The sequence below is a fragment of the Macrotis lagotis genome, chromosome 8 (assembly GCF_037893015.1).
Source record: "Macrotis lagotis isolate mMagLag1 chromosome 8, bilby.v1.9.chrom.fasta, whole genome shotgun sequence".
NCBI lineage: Eukaryota > Metazoa > Chordata > Mammalia > Peramelemorphia > Peramelidae > Macrotis > Macrotis lagotis.
In genome coordinates, this window is record NC_133665.1 from 68,606,280 (window position 1) to 68,625,441 (window position 19,162).

At 35.8% G+C, this 19,162-nt stretch overlaps 1 protein-coding gene across 2 annotated transcripts in view; it reads left to right on the forward strand.

Moving 5' to 3' along the window:
* The window catches only part of JAK2 (Janus kinase 2), a 172,645-nt gene that overhangs the window by 68,928 nt on the left and 84,555 nt on the right, over window positions 1-19,162 (forward strand). Inside the window, exons 6-8 of one of the 2 annotated variants that reach the window (XM_074197469.1) lie at window positions 4,115-4,260; window positions 9,887-10,208; window positions 11,073-11,192. In XM_074197469.1, the coding sequence (XP_074053570.1) occupies window positions 4,115-4,260; window positions 9,887-10,208; window positions 11,073-11,192 (588 nt within the window). Of the gene's footprint in view, window positions 1-4,114; window positions 4,261-9,886; window positions 10,209-11,072; window positions 11,193-19,162 lie in introns of those variants that run through there. The other variant, XM_074197470.1, reaches the window with a different exon arrangement.

A 19,162-nucleotide genomic window follows, 5' to 3' on the forward strand; every position in this document is an offset into this window, starting at 1 on the left:
TATGGTACCTTTTAGGAGGATAAAGTTTCCTAACCTATCTCTTTTAACTCTATCTGTTTTTGCTGCTGCTTTGTCTGAGATAAGGATTGCTACTCCTGCTTTTTTTACTTCAGCTGAGGCAAAATATATTTTGCTCCAACCTTTTACCTTTACTCTATATGTATCTCTCTGCTTCAAATGAGTTTCCTGTAAGCAGCATATTGTAGGATTCTGGTTTTTAATCCACTCTGCTATTTGCTTACGTTTTAAGGGAGAGTTCATCCCATTCACATTCAAGGTTATGATTACTAATTATTGCCCTCTGTGCTATCTTCCCTCTTTTTGTATTTTCCCCCCTTCCCTCCTTTTTATCCATATTCCCCAGTATTTTGATTTTGAATACCACCCCATTCTGTGTTTTTGCCCTCCTATATCACACCCTCCCCTTTCCCTCTTTCCCTTTTCCCTTCCCTTCGTTTTGTTATTTCCCCTCATTTCCCCCACTCCCCTTCCCTTTCTTCGTCCCCCTCCCCTTTTCCCCTTTTAATACTTGAAAGGTTAGCTGTTTTATAAGTTAACTGAGTATGTGTAGGTTGACTTTCAGCCACGTCTGATGAGAAGAAGATTGAGGTTTTTCTCCTCTGCTCCCTGCTTTCCCTTTATTCCCATAGGTTTTTTTTGTACCTCTTAGTGTAATGAGATTTGTCCCATTCAATCCCCTCCCTCCTCTGTCTCTTTCTTGTCCCCCTTTTTAGGGAGGTAGTGTATTTTTTTAGATCATTCTATCTAGGTCATAGAAAATTCTGAGTGTCTGTCCCTTCTAGTTCAGTATATTCTATTGAATAGAGTCAAAATTCCTGAGAGTTATTAGAGTCTTTCTCCCAAATGGGGTTAAAGCCAGTTACATCCCATTAGGTAGCAGTCTCATGGATAGGTCATGGATGTCCATCATTTCTGGCTAGGTGTATTCTCTCTGTTAGAGTTACATTTCTCAGGATTTATGAGAGTCTCTTTCCTCCCCCCCCCCCCCCCCCCCATGCTGGGATATAGCCAGTTTCAACTTACTGGATTGCATTTTTTTCCCTTTTACTGCCCCCCATTTTTTTTTTAACTTTTCATGTGTCTCTTGAACCTCCTGTTCGATGCCCAAATTTTCTGTTTAGCTCTGGTCTTTTCATCAGAAATTTTTGGAATTCTTCCATTTCGTTAAATGTCCATCTTTTTCCCTGGAAGAGAAGGCTCAGCTTTGCAGGAAAGTAGATTGCTGGCTGCATTTGAAGCTCCCGTGCTCTTTGAAATATCTCGTTCCAGGCCCTTCGAATCCCTTAAAGTTGATGCAGCCGGGTCCTATGTGATCCTTACTGTGGCTCCTTGATATTTAAATTGTTTCTTTTCTGGCTGCTTGCAGGATTTTATCTTTTATCTGATAGTTCTGGAGTTTGGCCACAACATTCCTCGGTGTTTTCATTTTAGGATCTTTCTCTGGAGGGGAATCGATGTATTCTTTCAATAACTACTTTTCCCTCCAATTCCATGATATCAGGGCAGTTTTCCATCACTAGATCCTGTAATATTATGTCCAGGGCTTTTTTCTCTTCAATGTTTTGAGGAAGTCCTATAATTTTCAGGTTGCTCCTCCTCAATTTATTCTCAAGGTCAGTTGTTTTGTTGATGAGGTATTTTACATTTGCTTCTATTTTTTCTATTTTTTGATTTTGTTTAACTGACTCTTGCTGTCTCATGGAGTCGTTAGTTTCAGTAGACTCCATTCTTTTTTGGGGGGAGAAGTTTTCTTCATTAACCTTTTGCAACTCCTTTTCCAATTGGTCAGTTCTACTTTTGAAAGAGCTTTCCATTTGACCAGTTGAGGTTTTGAGAGAATTAATTTCTTTTTGCATTTGAGATTTAGTCTCCTTTTGTGTTTGTCCAATTGTACTTTCTGAGGTATTAATTGTCTCTCCCAAATTTTTAAGCTCCTTCCTTATTTCTTCAAGGAAGTCTTTCTGTGCGGGAGACCAGATTGTATTCTCCTCAGAGCTTCCAGGTCTCTCTGGGTTGGGGTCTTTCCCTTCCAGGAATTTTTCTATGGATCCACCTTTCCGCTGATCCTTCTTCATTATGCTAAGACCTTGAGTTGGGGGGGGGGGCTGGCTCACCTGGGCTTGAGATCGCTAAAGGCTTTACTGAGTGCAGTTTCTCTGGCTGGCCAGGAGGAGGTGCTGGTTGCCCTCTCTGGAGTGTCTGTGACCTTGTTTGCGAGGCCTTCTCCCTTTGCCCGAAGGCAGGAGTTGGAACTATTGAATTCTTTTGCCTTCAATCAGTGGTGGGCTTTACCCTGGCCTGAGGTCATTCCTCAGCTGGGCTGGTTCTTCTGCGTACACACCTGGGCCTGAGGCAGAAGTAGTTTGCCTTTGTTTGAGGAGAAGCCTCTGTGCAATGGAGACGTGCCCTCAGAGTTTCTCAGACCTGAGAAGCCTAGGGATGGTGTTTGCTGTTCTCCTGCTCCAGAACTCTTCCCCCAGCCTGGTCCCCGAGCTCCAGGGGGACAGCACCAACACCAGCACCTCTGCTTCCCCGTGGACCCAAGCCTCTTTCATCCAGCCCCACGGCTGATCCAGCAGGTCCCGCTCTCGGGCCCTGAGACTCCTGCTTCCAATTCAGCTGATCTGAATCTGGCTGATCCCAGGCTGTGTCTTCTTCGGACCCTAGACTCACCCGCGGTTACTCAGCCAAGGCTGTTGTAGGAGACAAATCCTGAGGTAGATCTTCCTGTCCTGGCTTTTCTTTCTGGGTTTCCTGGTTCGGATTTCTTTTAAGAGGTTTGTTTCATGTGATAGATGGGGAAAAGATCAGGAGACTTTAGAATTGTGCCTGTCTTCTCTCTGCCATCTTGGCCGGAAGTCCCCAATTTTGCTTTTTAAAGGATTCTTCTCAATAACTTTTTGAACTGTTTTATGCATTTGACCTAAGCTGGTTTTTAGCATGCTATTTTCTTCAGCATTTTTTTGCATTTCCTTGACTAAGCTGCTGACTTCATTTTCATGTTTTTTTCCTGCATCTCTCTCGCCTTTCTTTTCCCGTTTTTCTTCTAACTCCCTCATTTGACTTTCAAAGTCTTTTGAGCTCTCATAGCCTGAGCCCAATTTCTGTTTTTCTTGGAGTCTTTAGATGCAGGAGCTTGTGCTTCCTCATCTTCAGACTGAGTGTTTTGATCCTTCTTGGGCTCACAGGGAAAATATTTCTCAATGGTGTTCCTCTTTTTTCTCTGCTTGCTCATTTTCCCAGCCTGAGCCTGGTTTTGGGGTGCTTCCTGAGCTTTTGGGACACTCCCACAAGGGTCTCAGTGTGTGAGGCTCTGTCCGCCCTCCTGGTCTGTGGAGGACCATAAACGCCCCCCCCCACCCGTGGGGCTGAGGTGGGGGGCCCTGCTGTTCTGTGGGGGGGCCTAGGCTGCTATCAGGATCTGAATGTGGTCAGAGCCCCAGAGTCCTGTTCCAGGGGCAGAGGACACAGCATTCTTGCTCTTCACTCCCCTCCCTCGGGTCAATGGGCTCATGCCCTGGGGGCTCCTGCTTACTTACCCTGCCTGTTTTTGTTTCCTGGATCTGGACTGCCTTGGCCATGCTGTTTGCTGTGTGCCCTGAGGGCTGAGATTCATGTGCTGGCTCTGGCAGAGGGCCCCGCTTTTCCCCCAATTTGTGCCCGGTGCTCCCTGGAGTGTAGATCAGGAACCTCCCCCACTGCTGTGAGCTATGGCTCCCAGCGCCCTGGGGCTGCCTCTGGGAGGCTGAAGCTCTTTCGCCCTGGCAGGCCACCCCTCTGGCGGGCCGCCCCTCCGACCCCGGGGAGCAGAGCCTTTCTGCTCTTTTCCAGGTTACCTTGAGTAGGAGACCTGCCTCACTGGGTCCCCTTTGTGGATTCTGTCTCTCAAAAATTTAGTTAGAGTTCTTAGTTTCAAAGTTTCATGAGAGGGCGCCTAAGACAAGATCCTCTCTTGTTGCCATCTTGGTTCCACCCAAAGCATTAGTATGGTTTTTCCCTCACAGATGCATGTTCTTGGGAAATGTATTTTAGCTAAATGTGTGATAATGAAAGTACTGAAAACCTTTTTTCTAATCTTCCTATTCACCTTTAGTGGCGGGATGATTTTGTTCATGGATGGATCAAAATACCTGTGACTCATGAAACGCAGGAAGAATGTCTTGGGATGGCTGTACTAGATATAATGAGAATAGCTAAAGAAAAGGATCAGACCCCACTGGCAGTCTATAACTCTACCAGGTAACTTTTTTTTTTTTTAGTGTTTTAGTACCTTAGATAATAAAAACAATAAAAATTTTTAAAATGGTCTTAATGATTTTTAGTGTGTACCCAATGACAATTTTTACTCATATTTTTAACATGGGGTATTGGTAGGAAAATTATGAAAAAAATGAAATTTTTTAAACTTAGCTAGTTTAGTTCTTTAAATCTTTTTAATTTAATGAATATAGTTATTCCACCAAAACAGTTTATAGCTCTTTTATATCTTGGAGGGTTTGCTTTAATCAAAAAATTATGTACCCTGTGGAACTTGTTGGTGAACCTCTATGGATTTGACTATACTGGATCTCTAACTATATGCATAAAGTCCTTACTTAAGCCTACCCACTTTGTTATAACTTACATTCTGTTGAAATAGGCATCAAAAATCATTATTGCCTCCATGTTTCAAATAGGAATAGGACTTTAGTGAAGCCATCTTTATTAGCTTAACAAAATAATAAACCTGCTTCAGAGCATCTTCTGCCTTCAGTGGTTATTTGTTAATCAGTTCATAGCAGAGCAGCTACATTTTCCTATCAAGTCAGTAAGAATGTGAAGAGATAATTTCTCAAGATATATTTTTAAATGACCAATGTAAGTATAATATAGTCGATATAAATTCACTTTGAAGTTCATTTGTAACTAAAGGTAAAGGTATGTGTATATATATGACTATATAAGTGAATGAATGGCTGTTGAGACCTAATTTTTATTTATGTGACTTCTTTCATATTCATAGACCAAAGTAACTTAAAATGAGTCTCCCTTAATATTTGTCCTTCCATTGTCAAAGCATAGAAAAATCAACACAAACATGTATGTATATATATATGTTATATATATATATTATATATATGTCAATAAAATTCATTTTATTCCCTGAATATTTGACTCCACAACCATTGTTCCTTCAGTAGCATCTTTTTACCATACCTTTAATATTCGTATTTTACTCTGTATTCATTTTGTTCTTAGACATTTTTGTTGTGTATAGTTTTGGTTTGGGAGAGTTAGAAATTGTCTTTTTCTTTAAAAAAAATCATTAAAGGACTTAATCTGTCTAGTAATTTATGGCTAAGTAAATAATGGTTAAGGATAAACCCTTGTCAGTACTTTTTATCTTTATATAAATAAGATATGAGAGCAGATTTAGGTAAGAGGATGGGACAGAAAGCATGACTGAGAAATGATACACCTAGAAAAAAGGAATGGAATGGAATGGGGAACAGGTTCACAATTGGAGGTGGAGATCATTTGAGCAGCAAGATAGAGTATTATACATTTTATTTGCTCCCCATGACCTCTCAAACCTTTCCAAAGCATAAATTTTTTGCTAGAAATAAAGCAACCTCAACTATTTAAAAAAATTTTATTTATTTAAGTCATTGGGGTTAAGTGACTTGCCCAAGGTCACATAGCTAGATAATTATTAAGTATCTGAGACCAGATTTGATCTTCCTGACCCTAGGGCCAGTACTCCATCCACTGTGCCACTTAGCTACCCCCCCTCCCACTGTGCCACCTAGCTGTCCCTCAGCTATTTTTATGATCCAAGGTATCCAGAATCCAAAAGAAGGTTTTAAAAAAGAGTAGCCTTAAAACTCATTAACTAATGCTTACAAATTCTCAACTCACTCAGCATTTCCTCCCTTACCTCCTCTACGTGAACCCCACACATGGGTGAAGGTTTGCAACAAAATCCACCCCCACATCCTGTCCTCACTCCCTCTTCCCAATTGCCATGGACACCCCAGCTATTAGCTGCAGAAATTTATAGGGTTGTGAGAGACAGAACAGGACACCATGTGTGTATTGAGAGGAAAGGGCTAAGCAACATTCCACCAAACCTGAGAGAAAGAATAATACATCCTGCCTAGGGTCAGTTCTGACCACCCAACTTTTATCAGTTGGATTGCCCAGCCTTGGAAGAATGCCAAAATACTTTAAGATCCAGTACCAAAGGAAGCCACCTTCATCAGGATAGTATCAGAAAGTAAATAGGGGAGAATCTGGGTGGGAAGGAAAAGCAAATTAACAAAAATTAAGAGGAAGTAAACTGAAAGACTTTGTCCAAAAATGGATAAATCAAGAAGGAAGAACATTAAAAGCAGAAGGAAACATGCCTTCTGTATTTGGTAAACAAGATCAAGCATTGATTAATGAATAATGCTGAACAATGAAAAATAACCCAGTACTTGTTCAGACTGAGATCCCTATGGAATGTGAGAACATGGAATCGCAAAATGTTGTTTCTAAGTGCTTCAAAGGAGAAATAAGAATTATTAGACCAGATTTTATGCATATTCCAGCAAAAACAATGAGCAGAATAGAAAAACTGTAATTGCTGATGGTAAATTTCACCAAAGAAACAAAAGAAAGAACAATAAATTGGTATGTAATACATATATGGGAAGGACAATGTAGAAGAGAAGTAAAAAATAATAATATTAAAAGAAAATATGCTCATGAAGCAACCAAACATACTGATCTCAAAGACGGAATTAGTAGAGACAACCTAAGGAATACAGGGATCATCCTATGAGAACATAAGAAAACAAAAAACTTTTTTGCAACATAATGCAAGAAATAATAGGAGAGAACTGACCAGAGCTTCTAGACTAATAACATGAAATGCCAGTTAAAGGAATTCACAGATCAACTCCAGGAAAAAAAACAAAAAAGTCAAGGTTGCAAATACCAAGGCACATAATGATTAAATTTAATAAGTTCAGAAAAAAAATGTTGCAAGTGATAATAGAAGACCTTCAAATACTAAGTAAAGAAAATTTGAATAATATAAGACTATTCTCAATTCACTGAAAAATGTGGGAGGGAATGGAATAGTGTGTTCTGAAGAGTAGTGGAGCTCAAAATCCTTATATCCAGTGTATCCTGGCCTGCAAATCTGAGCTTAATCATAAATGAAGAAAAACTGGATTTTCAGTTAATAAGCATTGGAAACATCACAAGGAAAACCAGAACTGAAGAAATTATTTGCTTCTCAAATACCCCCAAGCAACAGAAATGCAGGAAGAAAGAATAAATGCAGTAGCCAACAACATCAAGAGCAACAGGGTGTCAACAGTGACCAATAAAGAAGCTTCTTTCTAAATGTGCAAAAGGAGATGGCATGAAGGTAGAAGTTTAAATGGAGGTGTCAATGAAGAGGCAGGCTGAGGATGTAATGAGTAGGATCTGGCAATACGCTGCTTACAGTTGCATTGTTGTTTTTGTTTTTGTGATGTTACATTACCCCATGGGAGGGTACATTATAGGAAGAGAGTAGAGAGGGATCAAGAGGATGTTCTGGGGTCAAATCAAGGGCTAACAATGAGGCAAGTGTGACCCCTATGATCTCAGGAAGAAAAGAGTATATAGGGGAATGTGTGAGGAATGCAGCAAAAGGATTGAAAAAGAAGGGAAAGGAAAGAGGTCTATAGTTGTTGGAGGGAGTTCCTTCGATAAATGTTCTTTTTGGAGAGGAGATATGGTCTGAGAAGTGGGGACCTTGTGCTGGATATGACCTGTGGGAATTTGGTGGTTCCTCATCCTGTCTCAGTAGGGGAGAGGTTGGAACTCCTGTGGCAGTTGGTAGCTGGGAAAGTGAGAGAATATGGAACCAAATAGGAGACTTTGAAGGAATGCAAGGGGTGAGGGGAAGTTAACTAGGAGAGGGTATAAATACATGATTAATTGGGGATATGGTAGGGGGTGGGTCCTCCTGTGCATGGAGTGCTATTCTTTCTGACATTTATAATAATTTGCATTATTCTGAGAGTGAGGAATTATATTTTTGGAGTTATAGTTTATATTAATTAAATTATTTTTGGAGCTAATATGGTCCTTGATACAATAAAAGTAATAATTGTTTCAGAGACTGCAAACAAGATACAGACCTAAAATGGGGACTTAATGAAATCCTAAATAGTATGTCAAAAAAAAATCATAGAAACAATTAAGAACTAAGTAAAAAGCATATGATAATGGTGAAGCAACATCCCAAAATTTCTTAGATGCAGCTAAAGTATTCCTCAAGAGGAAAATTATAACCATACAAATATAATCATACATTATTAAAATAAAATATTAATGAACTGAGTATCCATTTTAAAATATTAGAAAACTAACAAATTAACCAACCTAAAATAAGCCCAAAAGAGTATTAAAAAATTAGAGTGGACTAGATAAATTAGAAATGATAAAACATAAAAATGACAAATAATGTTGAAAAAAAGCTAGTTTTTTGAAAAATCTTATGAAATTGATAAATCCTTAGATAATCCAAACTCAAAACCTTGCAAAAAAAAAATGCTTGGTATATTGTATATAATTGGAAAACAAATAAAGTATAAGAGATTTCTAAAAAAAGAAAGAGATAATGAGCTTTCCTATGAAGGACATCTTATTTGTTCTTTGAAGTTGGAACCAGGCAGGGCAGCAGAAACAAAATGAAGACATCCCTTTTCCTCTTTCTTTGTTCTCTTTGGGACAGAGTGGAATCTTTGCCTGGGTATATGCCTATGATCCTACGAAGTATTGATGTAGACAGACTTATTTTTAATAACACAAAAAATATTTACAATTCAAAGCAAGTATGCAGTGTCAAAGTTGTAGGCTATAAAGTAGATTATCAAAAAGCAATAATCTTTGTGTAATAACAAAACATAAGAAGTAAAAGAAAGAAATCTCATTCCAGATAATTAAATATAAAATATCTGACCTACCATAAAATATTGATCTACCAAAGCCTTCAAGAGGTCACAACCCTCATTTTGAATACTACAGTTTTAAATAGAAACATCCACATTGGCAAGTCTGGTTTTGATAATATCATTAAGATGCTTCTTTAATAAGCCATAACATTTCTATAACATTCCCCAAGTAATTTATCTTTTATGACCCTGACATGTGATACATTTTTATAATTAATGTATCATTTTAGCCTCTTTTCTTCTCCAGATAAATTTTCCAAAGTTCCCTTGTATCAACTTTCCATTTCCACTATATAAAGAAAATTCCAGATTTAGTGAAAGCCCATGCATAAGGGTAAGACTTTGAGGATCAGGAGATGGAAGGTGGCAGTTATTCATTACACTATTTGTTAAATGCCTTTTCAGATATTCATTTTCCTTTGTATGACTTCACAATGAATGTAATGTTTCTGTTGCTTATCCATCCTTTTCAATAAAAATTAATTTGTTCTTAACCACTTTCACATTTACTCTCAGGTTCTGCTAGAAGCAGCAAAAACTAGATCAAGAGTTGTATGTGTTTTGTTGCTCAGAATGAGGAAATGCCTATTGAATAATTTTCTCTTGCCATTTATCTAGTTTTATGTTCTCAGAGACATAAAACTGTTTTTAAATCAGAAGCTTCCACCTAATAGGTTCATTCTTTGAGGTCTGTTTTTTATATTAGAAAAATCACAAAGAAGAAAAAAGATAACTCATCTTCAATGAATGATTATCCTATACCTAAATTGTCATTTGCACAACATGTATACATTACTTTGCATACATACATAGTGAAGTTGGTGACTCTCTATTTCAATTTAGATTTGCAAGTCCTAATTGTAATTTTTGGTATGTTGTTGTGTCACTAGCTACAAGACTTTTTTACCAAAATGTGTTCGAGCAAAGATCCAAGATTATCATATTTTGACACGAAAACGAATAAGGTACAGATTTCGCAGATTTATTCAGCAGTTCAGCCAATGCAAAGCTACTGCCAGAAACCTGAAACTTAAATATCTTATAAATCTGGAAACACTTCAGTCTGCCTTCTACTCAGAGCAATTTGAAGTAAAAGAACCTGGCAGTGGTCCTTCAGGTGAGGAGATTTTTGCAACCATTATAATAACTGGAAACGGTGGAATTCAGTGGTCACGAGGGAAACATAAAGACAGTGAGACCCTGACAGAACAGGTAATCCTTAATGATGTTTTCATTCTTTATTATTTTATTTTAAATGATAATGGGAAAAAGTAATTCTGATATTTTAGACTTCTACATTTCTCACCCTGGCAAACTCCCATTGAAGCCAATGTAAGTTTTCTTGTAGTAAAGCTAGATCTGTTTCTGTTGTTGCTTTTTTTATTGTTACTAAATGGGTTTTAATTAGTTGTTTATTTCAAAGTGCATATTTGCTATATTAACTTTGCTATGATGACTTTGAGGAAAAACCCTAATTATATTAGGATTGATTAAAACCTTAAATGCAAAAGGCATAAACTAGTTGCTTTCTTTGTCTCTTTTTCATCTTTCTTTATTGATGCTGGAAGGGACAATAGTTAAACAAAGTAGAATAGAGGAAAAAGAGTAAATGAAACCAGACAATTTTTATTTTTAATTGCTTTTATAGTAAAGAGTTACTTGCTTAACAGAAGCAATAAATCAGTCTTCCTTGTATATTCTTAGTTCATATTTTTGACTGCTGTGTATTGTTGGAAGATTATAAGGGTTAAAAAGCATATACTGTCTTTTCTTTATACTTTGGGAATTATATATTTTTAACTATCTAATGATAACTGTTGATTCCACCTATTGATGATGGCTTACATTCAGAATGTTATTTTTCTCACTTATGTTCAGACATGTGTTTTTCTCCTTGAAGTTCATTGTAATTTTAAGATTGTTATGAGTAGAGAAAATATGTCACTTGATGTTGAGGTTATTTTAACATCTTTGTGATAAAAATGAAAATTGAGAATTTATTACTTTTCTAATTTCTGTTTTTGAACAAGTTCAATAAAATTCACTTAATTTTTAAAATATCAATATTAATTGCAGGATTTACAGATGTACTGTGACTTTCCTGATATTATTGATGTCAGCATTAAGCAAGCAAATCAAGAAGGTTCAAATGAAAATAGAGTGGTGACTATCCATAAGCAAGACAGCAAGAATTTGGTAAGTTTTATTTTGATAACTTATGATTATCTGTTATAATCCAAAAAAGTAATAATTTGAGACTTTTTTTGGAATATAAATGTGTAAAAAAGAAGGGGGGGGGAGGACAGCCAGCTGATATGTTAGGGTGCCAGCCCTGAAGTCAAAGGACCTGAGTTCAAATTTGGTCTCAGATACTTACTAGCTATGTGATCCTGAGGAAGTCACTTTACCAAATTGTCTCCAAAAAATAGAGAAAGAAATGAAGATCTGTGGTCTGGTTTAATCTAAGATAAGTTCAACTTGATAATACTTTATGAAAATACAAAACATTTCACATGTTATATGAACACAAAGGGAAAACAGTGTCTGTGATATGTACCTTAATACCAAATACAAATAAATCTTTTAATATACAAAGAAGAGATCATATGTGAAACTAGTGTTTTTTAAAGTGTATGTAAATTTAACAAAGTGATGCATTTGCTTGTCATGAACATGCTTAGATCTTTATGGGCCTATTCCAGAAGAGTTTAACAAGTTTGATCTAGACGTTCTCACCTGTCTTCCTTGTGACCTATCCATTTTTTTTCTGGCTGATGTACAGTATAGAGTGATTATCCAGGTGTGGAGGTACAATTTCTTCTGGAATAGTATTAATATTATATTTAATCTTTCTCTTACTCCACAATAAGTTTGCCATGAATTGTGATTCATTAAAACTGAACCTGACATGTTTTGTGTTAGACAATTCCACCTGAATGTCCTGAACTTCTGAAGGGGAACTTAATGTTTTTCTCAGATCAATTCCCTTGGGGACATTTTTATTTTTGTCAGTGGTGCTGCCATTTTTCATTCACTTCTTCACCTTCCTCTACATTCATTTGGTTACAAATACTATTGATTCTTGGTGATATATTTTAGGTTTGCCCCGTTCTTTTCATTTTCACTGCCAAGACTGTAATCCTAGGTCTCCCTAATTCACAGTTGGATTATCTAATTATTCTTCTAACCGGTCTCCTCATCTCTGTTTCTCCTTGGTTCATTCTCTCTTATAAGTGCCAGCTTTATCATCTCCTTTGTTCAAAATCTTTCAGTTTATCATTTTTTCCCACTGCTCCTCTTTATGAACCCTTTGCTCCCATCAATTTCCTTTATTTCTTACAACCTAAACAACTTTCCTTTTCTGCCTTAGTTGATTGTTGCCTCTCCTGAATTCCTACAGTAGTTATTTTTTTCATCACCAAAAAATGCCTATAAGGAGACAAATCCCTCTGACACTTAGAATACGATACTTTGTGTTTTTATTTTATTTTTTGCATATTATATTTTCTGAGTCATTGAAACCAGATTATAATCTCTCTTAGGACAATGACATTGGGGATGCCTCTCTTAACACAACACAAGTTAATTGCTTTATAATGGTTCATTAATGAAAATGTTCATCTTTTAAAACTGGATCAGGGCGGCTAGGTGGCATAGTGGATAAAGCACTGGCCTTGGAGTCAGGAGTACCTGGGTTCATATCTGGTTTCAGACACTTAATAATTACCTACCTGTGTGGCCTTGGGTAAGCCACTTAACCTCATTTGCCTTGCAAAAACCTAAAAAAATAAAAAATAAAACTGGATTTAATTACACATATTAGATACTTAAATAATGTTTTATCGTTAGCTTAAGAGTGAGACAATTAGGTGGCACAGTGAATAGAGCACTGGACATAGAGCAGGAAGAGCTGAATTCAAATGTGAATTCAGATATACTCTGCCTCTGGGATCCTGGGAAAGTCACACCTCTGTTTGCCTGAGTTTCCTCTTCTGGTATAGTTGGAGTAATAATAGCTCCTACTTCCCAAGCTTGTTTTGGAGATAACCCAAGAAATATTTGTAAAACCCTTTGCAAGTCATAAATTGCTATATAAATGTCAACAACAATGGCATCCTTTTCTTTGGTAAAATGATAAGGAGTACCCTTTTCTAATTGAATTTAAGCCATACTACATGAAAATGCTGACCAACAAAATTAAACAACAGTATTGAAAAAATATAGCATTAATATTATATTTAATATTCCATACAAGTAGACTCCCCGGCCTGCAAGGGAGTAGTTCAAAGATGTATTTTTATATCTTTTTTTTGAGACCAAGATTTATCTTTTGTAACATATAGTTTGATCATTTGTAAATAGTAGTTTTCTCCCCCATTGACATTATTGCAATCAAGTATATTATTTGCTTGGCTCTACTTACTTAACTTTATATTTAGTCTTTTCCATTCTTCTATGTATATATCTTGTTTGTTTCTGTTAGTACAATAATATTCTATTGCATTCTCATACCACAGTTTGTTTAACTTTTCCCTAAAGAGTGGGCAACCACAAAAAGCACTGATATAAATATTTTGATATATAGATCTTTTCTTCTTTTGTCAATGATCTCCTTATGAATTTTGTCTAGAAGTGGAATCTCTGGGTCAGAGAGAATTTTAATCACTTTAATTTCTTACTCCTTTCCAGAAGCATATAGGAATTAAGTTGATTTGCCTAGTCACACAGCTACTAAGTGTCAGACAAGGAATTGGAATCTGGGTCTTCCAGACTTAAAACCCAACAAATTCTCCACTACAGCAGGCTACCTATTTCTCCTTTTATTCAACTGATCTGCTGGGAAATTGAGAGGTACATGACAGGGGCAATAGTTTATTTCCAGTGAATACACAAATACACACACACACGTGTAAGAGATAGATTATCATGGAAATATATGATCAGGAAGATTGTAAGCTGGTCATGTGGTAAAACTAGGAATGATAAATGGGTAACAGCCAGAATGATAAACTGGTACCCTCCAAATGCATGGAGACTTAAAGGAAGGTCCCTAACATATTAAGTATATCTCTGTGAAAGAGTTTGGACAAGAATCACCCACAGGAGTTGAAGAAGCATGGATAACTTTCATTTGTATTGCAGATAGGGAAAACTGTGCTAGTGGAGGGAATGCCTCGAACAGTGATATCATAAATCCAAACTCCAAAACAAGTGACAGGACAGCTCAGCAGTATAGCTTGATCGAGTACTAGGCCTGAAGTTGGAAAGACCTAAGTTTAAATCCAGATTCTGACACTTATTTGCTGTATGACCCTGTGTAGGTCACTTAACTCTGCCTCAGTTTCTTCTTTGTAAAATAGGGATTTTAATAAATTTACCTCCCAGGATTGCTGTGAGAATCAAATGAGATAATCCTTAATCAAATGAGATAAACACTTAACATACTTGTCACAGTGAGCTCTATAATTATATTGTTATATTTATAATAATAATAATAATTATTATTATTACCTTGTCATAGCAGCTATTCAATTCAGTAAACATTTATTTTTGAGTGTAAGATCTTTTGTTACATAATGGGGAGGGTGTACAAACACTTTGTGGAGTTTTAAGGTTTTTTTTTTAAGATTGGTGTTATTAAAGATTGTTTTATTTTATAAATAGTATTTGTATTGATATTATCAAAAGCATGGGAAAGGGCTTACTTTAATTCCAGAAATTTATATTTCAGTCATGTTTGACTCTCTGTATCCTTATTTGTAGTTTTCCTGGCAAAAATATTGGAATGGTTTGCCATTTTCTTCCCCCATTTCACTTTACAAGTGAGGAACTGAGATAAATAAGATTAAATGATTTACCTGGGGTGACATAGCTGATAAGTGTTTGAAACCAGATTTGAGCTCAGGAAGATGAGTCTTCCTGGTTTCAAGACCAGCACTCTATCCCTTGTACCATCTAACTGCCCTCAGAAGTTGGGAAGTTGAAATTAATTATATTGTACTTAAACCTGTTGCATTTATCTCGCTGCCACTTATTTCTCAATTAAATTCTTTGTATTTGTTCATTTGAGACATATTTTTACTGCTTTGCCTCTATGCTTGGGAGTAATGGAATCAGAAGAATGAGACATGGCATCTCCCCACAAAGAGTTTATAGTAGAAAAAGACCTTGAAATATATGAATGGTTTGGATAGTATTTGCAAAATTTTAGGACAAAAAAAGAGCCTTGGACTTGGGCAAAAGGAAATAATAGTTTCTAGTTCATGGTCTACTAGAAATTATCTGTATAACCTAACCTAAGGTTATAGAATTAACTATGGTTCCTAGAAATCATCTCACAAATTTAATCCTGTTCTCAGTGAATGCAAAAAATAAAATTACCACTAATAAATAAAATATACTAGCTTAAAATGGAGTTCATTTCATTAATATGTTCATGTTATATATAAGTATTATAATCCATATATGTAATTTAGAAATAAATATGCAAATATTGGGTGGTACATGATCAATTTATTTTTCCTGATAAGGGTATGGGATTGAAAAAGGGTTTGGAAACTACTGTTCTGAAAAAATTTCCAAAACTCAACAAGTTTCTGATAATGGTTAAGATACTTGGGAAAATCATTTTTTTTGTTTGTTTGTTTTGAGGAACTGAGACTCAATGAGTTGAGGGTATTTGCTTAAGTTTGTTAGGGTTTAGGGTGACAGAATTGACATTCGCACATTTAGTTGGAAAGCTATTTGCAAACTTGAAAGTACTATGTAAATACCATTATTTATTATGAGAATAAATGTCTCTAGGTTTCCTTATCTCAAAAATTAAGGAATTTAGTGTGAATGGCCTCTCTTAAGCACCCAACAATTCAACTAAATTCTGGAGACAGAAAGACAAAAGGTAATGTATGCCATTACCAAATTCCTATTATATTGTGGGAATAGACTATGTACACAAGTATTTCCACAATGCAAGATGAAGCCAGGCCTCCTCCTGCCCCTGCCCAAGATTCATTTTTCCCCTAAAATTTTGCAAATTTATGCAAGCTGTATTCATATACTTTAGTATCTTTTTATTATAAATACTTTGTGGAGAAAATCATGTCTCATTCTTCTCTGTAGTCTTCTTTCTCCCAGTTAATTATTAAGGGGGGTAGGCTTCATGGGGAAATGACAATTGAAATGAATCTTGAAGATAGAAATTTTTGATTCTAAAATTTTATGATTCTATGAAATAATTGCATATAACCTGTAGTATAAACAAATTTCATGTGCATGTGAAAGTTGGGACTATTTTGTTCCTACAGCCACCATTGATTCTCTGAATCTTTTAGAAAGACAACAAATCATAACTAGATGATTTTATCATGAGTTAAAGTGGATGGTGTTCTCCCCCTTCATTACTGAGCTGTAGAATTTCAAGTTTCCTTTTTCTAACACTTTCCTGTGAAATCAGTGATAGTTCATTTTCAAATGGCAGAAGATTGTAGTCTAATTAAAACAACTCTTCCTTCCTGAGCAAAATTGCTATAGCCTTAAAAAAAAGTATTTCAAAAGATTTAATTGATTCTTCTTAAATAAATGTTTTCCTTTTTGAAAGCATACATTCTACCCACGCTTTCTCTAAATTTAGAAAGGCTGAATTGAGATGAATATGTGTAGTCAATTTGACAGCAAACCACAAGTGGTTTTAAAGCTCCTTTTCTGTATTACTATTGAGAATTATTTTTTAGTTCTTTTATTCCTCTGAGCACAGTTGAATTTTTTGTAGGTATTTGTTATTTTCTGGACTCTGAGCTTACAAGGTTACTTTGAATAAAATAATTTCATTTCATGTTGACTACTTTTCCCAAACTTGTTAAACATCGTAATTTTTGTTTTTGTTTCTTTTGTCCTTTGGAAGGTATCATGGAAAGCCTAATAATATATTTTTATCCAAAAAAGAAATGAAGGAACTGTTGCTTTTTATTATGTTTCATTTACCAATGTCTTATTCAGTCCTGGAAACTTGTAAAGCTTTGAGGATTGTTCCAGACCCCTAAGCCAGTATTCGCCATATAATTTTAATCATGTACCCCCTTTAAACATCCTAGTATATGAGAGTGATTTATAAGTTCTGCACATGTACTCTACTGTATTAAAATACATTATAAAGCATTCAAAACAAAGGAAAAAGATGAAATAAATTATATTGTGGAAATATTTTATTAATGCTCTGGAAAACTTTTTTGTACTTCCTAAGAGCAATGTGGATGAATATGGTTCAACTTAGAACTTATTTTGACACTTGGTTTTAATGACTTTTAAGGCTAAAAAGATATCTCCTAAAAGTAAATAACTCCAAATGGAAGAAACACATCATTGCCTGAGCATAATCAGTGTACTCACTTTTTGACCCCATCCACCAATAACAAAGATTTTTATTGAAATTTAGTGAGCAAATGTTCATGTTCTCTGATGTCAAAAAGAAGAGGTTATGATGTCTGGAAGTCAGACCTGAGATGCAGAAGGCATCTCTTTCAAGTGGGGGTAAATCAGCAATACTCAGGTGGGTCTTGGTTTCCTGGAGATAAACAATCTTTATTTCTTCCTAATAGAGCCTGAGGGTACAAGGAAATAATTTCTGGTACCTCTTGTTAAATTTTGTGTTGATTACTTAATCCCTAACTCTAAGGGATTAATCCTTAAACCCTAAGCATCAGATGCTTCTGTGCCTCCCTTTTTGCTGCTTGTTCCTGCTTCAAAAACTACACTGTCTGCTCTTCTCTGGCTATCCTTGCTGAGGCTCTTGCCAGACTAGCATGAACTATATCCTCATTCTCTTGAGGTTGGGAGGAAAAACCATATTTATCAGCTATGTTCATAGAAAGCATGTTCCTTCAAGAACTCACTATAACAGGTAGAGCTAAGTATAGATCAGCATCTCACACCACAAATTAAGATATGATCAAAATGGATACATGATTTAGACATAAAGGGTGATACCATAAGCGAGTTAGGGGAGTAAGAATATTTCACTTGGCAGGTCTATGGATAACGACAGAATTTTAGGGGGCTAAACAAGAGAGCATTACAGCATGTAAAATAGATCATTTTGATTACATTAAATTAAACAAAGTTCTTGGACAAATAAGATTATAGCAGCCAAGATTAGAAGAAAAGCGGAAAACTGGAGAAAATTTTACAAGTTTTTCTGATAAAGGTCTTATTTCTAAAATATATAGGGAACTGTCAAATTTATAAGACTTTAAGTCATTCACTAATTGTTAGTCAAAGGATATGAAGAGTTTTCAGAAGAAGAAATCAGTTATCTATAGTTATATGAAAGTGTTCTAAATCATTTGTTGTATTTGTTGTTTAGTTGTTTTAGTTTACATGAAACTCTTTGTGATACCATTTGGAGTTTTCTTGGCAAGGATAGTGAAGTGGTTTTCCATTTCCTTCTCCAAAATCACTTGATTAGAGAAATGAGGTGCCACCTCATATCTATGAGGCTGGCTTATGTGACAGAAAAGGTAAATAATGAATGTTAGAGGAAATAAGGAAAAAATTGAAACATTAATATACTGTCAGAGGAGTTATGAACTGATCCCACCATTCTAGATAGTAATTTGGAACCATACCAAAAGGACTCTAAAACTGTGCATGCCATTTGGTTAAACAATGCCACTACTGGGTCTGTATACAAAAGAGATTTTTTTAAAGAGGAAATAACCAATTTGTATAAAAATATTTATAGTAGTTCTTTTTTGGATGGCAAATAATTGAAAATTATAGGGATGCCCATCAATTGAGAAATGACTGAATGAATTGTGGTATTTGATTGTACTGGAATACTGCTGTCCTATAAGAAATGACTAATAGGATGCTTTCTTAAAAATCTGGAGACATACGAACTGATGCACAGTAAAGTGAAAAAAAAATCCCAGAAGAATATTGTATAGAATAACAGCAATATTCTATTCAACTGTGAATGCTTTAAGTTGTCCTCAGTGATACAGCATTCTAAGACAGTTCCAAAGGGCTTATGATGAAGTTATTCTCCACCTCCAGAGAAAGAACTGATGGAATCTGAATGTAGATCAAAGCATACTTTAAAAAATTTTTTTGATCTGTTTTATTTTGCAATATGAAAATATATATATATATTTCAATTATTTCTCAATATT